The 5939-nt window shown below is 47.1% G+C and overlaps 1 protein-coding gene across 1 annotated transcript in view; it reads right to left on the bottom strand.

The window, feature by feature from the left end:
* Positions 1-6: 6 nt before the first annotated feature.
* Positions 7-5939, bottom strand: part of ST3GAL2 (ST3 beta-galactoside alpha-2,3-sialyltransferase 2) — a 33740-nt gene continuing 27807 nt past the window's right edge. The window contains exons 4-7 of the mRNA XM_019653924.1: positions 4198-4377; positions 2526-2571; positions 2114-2233; positions 7-1286 (exon numbers count right to left, since the gene is read on the bottom strand). Of these exons, the coding sequence (XP_019509469.1) occupies positions 1113-1286; positions 2114-2233; positions 2526-2571; positions 4198-4377 (520 nt within the window). The 3' untranslated portion in view covers positions 7-1112. The remainder of the gene's footprint in view (positions 1287-2113; positions 2234-2525; positions 2572-4197; positions 4378-5939) is intronic.

Below are 5939 nucleotides of genomic sequence, written 5' to 3' on the forward strand. Positions count from 1 at the left end.
AGAGAAGCAGCACTGCCCCAATCAATCCCAGGGCAAGTTTTGATTTTTTTTCCAGAGCAACAAGTAGGCTGGTGAGGAGGCCCAGGGCCTAAGGAGAGACTGAAACAGGTGTGGCGAGCAGTAGGGGCCAAGGGTACAGGTGAGTGAGAAGCACCTTACATTTGACGTGATGGGGCTTCATTGTCCCTTGCCCAGTTCCATACACCTATGTTCCAAGAGTTAGACCCCAGGCGAATTTCACCCCCAAGCACGGGGTGACACAATTCGTTTTCTGGTGAGACACTAAATGCCCTGGTCAAAAAGGCCATTCCATAGGGTGGCCAAAAGCGGGGAGGGGGAGGGGGAAGGTACCCACGTGCCCTCTGGATTCTCACTGCATTTCTTTGGTGGGTTGACACTCATCTGGGCCTGACCGATAAAGGAAATGTGGGGTCTAAAATTCTCTCGGAGGCATGGAGCGGTTTAGGAGGGCTCTGGCTTTTCCTCCAGGTTGAAAGCGCACTCCCTGGAAACCACCTCGACCGCCCCTCGACCACCCAGAGGTCACGAGGGAACGCCCGGGGAAGGGAAGCCAAGCTGCTGCTGCCCCGGCCTTCCCCTACTTTTCAGCGCCCCCGGCGGGGTTAGGGCCGCAAGCGACTGCGACAACTCAGAGCCTGAGGAATGTACTTCGACCAGGAGAGAAGCAGCCTCTACTCCTTAAAAAGCATGAAATAAAGTCCTACCCAAAAGCACAGGGGAGAGGGGATTGAGCGACCGCTGGCCCGCCTCTAAAGGCCAATGATTGGAGGAGACGGGGCCCAGCGCCGGAAGTTAACTCAGGAGCTGAGTCGCATAATTGGTTGATAGAAAGAGGCTCCGCCCGACTGCGGCGTTGATTGGTGCCAGGCCCCCAGAATCTTGTGATTGGCAGGGAACAGCCGGCGCTCGCTGGGATGCAGCATGATTGGTCCAGACCACGGCCCGGCACCGCCCCGAATTGCGTGGAGACGCCCCATTCCTGGCGCCGCGCCCTCGCCTAGGCCACCGAGCTGGGGCTGGCCTCGAGTCCCGGCCGGGATCTCGCGTTGGCGCCTCGCGGCGAGGCGGGAAGAGTCTCCGCCAGACCTGGCTCAGTTGCCTCGATAGACCTCGATCTTGCTGGCCTTGGCCAGCATGTCGATGATGTGGGCCTCGAAGTCAGCGTCGTGCACGCCGGTCTTCCGGAACTCGCCCGCGTACCGGTTATTCTCCCAGTAGTGGTGCCAGTTGCCCCGGCTGTCGGCCCCGAACCCGTACACGTTCACCTGCAGGGGAGGGCGGCGCAGGTCACCCCATGTCGGGGACAGTGGAGGACATGACGCGGGAGAGCCTCGGATGGTAGTGGGGGAGGAGAAGGGAGCCGCAGCGACCTGACGTCAGCCCTGGAGGCTGGCAGCTAATGGATTCGCAGAGCGTGGAGGCACAGGAAGACAGGGGACACGCAGGCCTGATGCTAAGGACACTGACTCACAGAGGGAGACTGCTACTCCCTTTCAGCTTTCTTTCCATCCGTCTGATTGCATCAAGAAAAACGTCCCAGTTTAGGGCTAGTCCTACCTTTGCTAACTTCCTTTTAAATAGATAACATAAAGCTGGTCAGGTACCCAGTACCATATACTGAAGAATTTACCACCGGCAAAAGTGGGTGTGGTGGGCGTGGGCACTGAAGTGTATAGCACAGTAACTGCTGGCTAGCCGGATGTGGCTCCTTGAAGGACTAACCTCCATTTTTAATATACAAGAGTAGGCCTGGCGGGAGACAACCATCCTGCTGAAACTTGTTTCCATTCTATTTGTTTTTGGTTATTTTTTTTTATGGTAAGTAATATCAATTATGATAGTAGTATTCCACTTCCTTTTTAAATAAATTTAACTTTTAAATGAAGTGATTTCAGATTTGGTAAATCATGAAAGTAGTAAGTTTGGGAAATGTAGATCTATATTTTATGGCCTAGAAATGGGGGGAATCAAAGCCACTTGGTTTATGCCTACAAAAGCACATTCCTCTTCAGGCAGTGCTAAGCCCGAAGAAGGGTTGCTTTCCCTCTGTTCCCTGGGTCCCACTATTTTACCCCCGGATTTGGCTACCCACCTCATCACACACGTGCAGGGCAAAGAAGAGCACCAGCATCCCTGTGGAAGGGTACCGCCCGTGATGCTCTGTCCATCTGTCATGGATGTACTTGAAGAAGGCTGGATTATAGATCTGGACCTGGGAGGAGAAAATTTAACAGGCACATGAGGGGCTTTTGGGACTAAGACTCAGGCCAGGCTCTGAGTAGCTTCTGCCAGTTCTATCATGCTTGCTAGTGGACCCATTCATCTGTGTTCCCTGGTTCCTGCAGCCTCTTTCGAGGTCAGAAATATCAGCAGATGGGGAGTCTAAAGGTTCTGGAAGGGCTCTAGGGGACAATTGAGCCACAGGACCAGGTACACCAGGAGTCAGGTCTCCACTGTTTCCATTGAGGTGGGGATAAAGGAGCTGAGAGGAGGAGGAAGCGTACCTTTTCTTTGTCTACGCGAAGAAAAGACTTCACTGGGGCATAGGTGCTGCAAGCAAACAAAACAATAACATTTAGATGGCCGTGTCAGACAGAGGGATGCCTTTCCTCCCACTCAGGCCTGATTGATTAACAGCCTTGCAAGAGGCACCCGTACCCCCCACCTGCCCTGGCTTCCAGACTGCTTTCCCATACCACATCACTGTAGTACCTCACTCAGAAGCCTTCAATGGCTCCCCATGTCCTTCAGGATAAAATAAGGATGTCTTAGACAAGCATTGGGGCCTTCCATAATCCAGCCCCAACTTCTCACAACTCTCTGCTATGAACTGTCCACTTCAGTTAGCTGATAATCGCAAATCCTCCATGTGTGTGCTCTTTCCTGGGTCCACAATGACTCTCAATACTATTCATATTTGGCATAGATCCCTCCTTCCCAATTAGTTAGCCATGAATAACCTATACTTCCTTTTCTGCGAATCTGTGGGACTTAAATTCTGTAGCACTTGTTTTAACTTTGATGTCTCCCAAACATAAGATAAAGTCAGGAAATTGTAACTTGTACTTCTGTGTTTAAAAATGGCATGAGGACTACAGGCAAAAGGTGGAAATAACGCAATTGTCCATTGATGGATGAATGGATAAAATGTGCTATTTCCATTCAATGGAATACTTATTATTCAGCCTTTAAAATGAATGAAATCCTGACACATGCTACGACATGGATGAACCTTGAAAACATCTGCTAAGTGAAATTAGGCCAGATGTAAAAGGACAAACACTACATGATTCCAATTATATGAAGTACCTAGTATAGTCAAATCATAGAGACAGAATAGTGGTTATCAGGGGCTGAGGGGAGGAAGGAATGGGGAGTTGTTATTTAACAGCTACCGAGTTTCCATTTGAGATGATGAAATTTTAGCTGTGGGTAGTGGTGATGTCTGTTTGCACAACAATGTGAATGTACTTAATGCTACTGAACTGTTTGATTAAAATGGTAAATTTTAAGTTATATGAATTTTGCCACACACACACAAAAACCATGGTGAGACAGAGTTGATTAGCGGTTCCCTAGGGTTGGGAGGTGGGGTGGAGGGAGTGGGGGTAATGGCTAAGGTGTGTAGGTATATCTTTAGATCTTTATCTTTAAAATTTTTCATCTTTAGAATATGAAAGTGTTCTAAAATTGACTGTGGTGATGGTTACACAACTCTGTGAATAGACTAAAAGCCACTGAATTGTGCACTTCAAAAGTGTGAATTGAATGATATGTGAATTATATTTCAAGAAAGCTGTTAAAAAAACACGTGGGGAACTGAATTTCCTGAGGCTTCCAGTTGTGACGTCTCTGGCAACTTCTCTCAAAGAAAGTTCTCAGAAGGCAGAGCTCCCACATTCAGGAGCCACTTCCTGGAAAGGAAGACCAAAACCAGATTGTCCTTTCTCACCTTTCTACCACCAGTATGTTGGTTGGCACCATTCAAGAAGTGACACAACACACACTCTGTCCTCAGCTAATGTAAGGGGCCCTCTTTACTACTATCTCCCTCCTCACTAGCTCCTCTTGGCCAAAATATTCATTAAAGGAATTCTAAGATCCAGTCCCCAGGTAGATTCCTCCCCAGGTGGTCCTGTCACCCATATTGCACTCCCAGTCAGCAGAGTGGCTCACAATCGTATCTGCCCTGTGGATAGGGCACTGGCGATCCACAGCAGGTCCAGGGCCTTGAAAGGCACCAACACAAAGCTGACATTGGCGGGCAGGTTCTTGGCACTCTCCGGGTACATGAAATGGTGGGTGGTTCGGCTGCCAACATCCTGCTCAAAGCCCACGGTTGGCGCCTGATTCATCCTGCAGGGACAAGAAAGTGACATGAGAAGAAATTGCCACAGAAACTGGTACAAGATTTTTAGAGGACAATTTGGTGCTAGCCATCAAAAATAGATATGGGTATATACTTGGACCCAGCAATTCCATTCTAAAAATCCGGCCTATAAAAATGGTTGTATAAGTGTACAAAAACGTGTACAAGGATATTCACTGCAATATCACTTACAATAGTGAAAAGAAATTGTAGAATGTATGTACGGGAAGCCACTCCTGTCAAAAATGATGTTTATGGACACATAGTATGCATAAGAACAAGATTGGAAGGGAGCACAGCCTGGGGCAGAGACTATTAGGAACAGGGAGAGGCAAGGAGAACTTAAGCTTTATCTCTATTCTCAGAGTTTTCTTTACAACAATGTACTTTCCAAAACCACTGCCCTTACTAGGGCATCTGAGTTCCTGCCTTCAGTCTCAAAGGAGATGGGGAACCCTACTCTAACTCTGTAACTTTGGCCAGTCACTTGGTTATTTTGTGTCTCCTTGTCACCTCTATAAAAAGGGGTTAGTAATAGTATCAAATACCTGAGATTGTTGTGAGGATAAGATAAAATGCTTGACTCCATAGTAAGTGCTCAAAAAATATTAACCGTTTGACAACAGAAAAGTTCTGAGATGTCCTAAATTAAATTAGGACAGGCCAGAGGGTGAGAGGAAGAGGTAAGAGTTAATAAGTTATCAGAGCCACAGGCCCAAACCAACAAAAGACCCCTCACATTCCTGAATGTGCATTAACACTTGCAACTTCCAGGTGACTAAAAAAAATAGCAAACCACCAGACTCTACTTCATCCTGCTTATGAATGAGCTGTCTGGCTTGTTGCCCACAACCCATCCAGAAGTAGGAAATACATAGTTCATACATTTTGACCCATTCAAATAATGTAGCCATCAGAATGAATGAAGCAGATTTACATGTGCTGTAATCAACAAGCCCAAGAGCTATTCAGTGAAAAAAACCAAGTCGTGTGAGGTAACCCACTTTTTCCTTATAATACATGTCTCTTGAATACCTACTGTGTACAGCAGGAGAGAATTACAACACAGAAAAGGTAAACTTAAAACTACATAGTGTGTTATAAACGTTTGACCCACACTGGGAAACAAAACAAAAACCAAAATAAGTACATAGCGTGATACCATTTTTTGTAAAAAATAAAAGAAAAAATACTTTCGGTTGTGAATAGAAAAAATCCAGGATAGTATTAAAATTGTTGACAATAGTTACTCTTGGGGAGGGATAATTCATTTTTTACTGTATACATTTGTTTGTTTGTTTGTTTGTTTTCATCAGTAAACCTCACCTCTGTGAGGAACACAGCAGGTTGGAGAGCTGCTGGAGCATATAAGGAAGTAGCAGTCCTTTTTATTCATTCATGTATTTATGGTGAGCCTACGATCTGCCAGGCCCTGCCCTAGGAGTTATGGATCTATCTGCTGGCCAGCAAAGGCCGGACCAGCTCAGCTCCATTTGGAGCTGTCAGCAGGGCTCAGGAGACACATAGGAGGGGGAGGCACCTGGGGATG

The sequence above is a fragment of the Hipposideros armiger genome, unplaced genomic scaffold, assembly GCF_001890085.2.
Source record: "Hipposideros armiger isolate ML-2016 unplaced genomic scaffold, ASM189008v1 scaffold_9, whole genome shotgun sequence".
NCBI classification, from domain to species: Eukaryota; Metazoa; Chordata; class Mammalia; order Chiroptera; family Hipposideridae; genus Hipposideros; species Hipposideros armiger.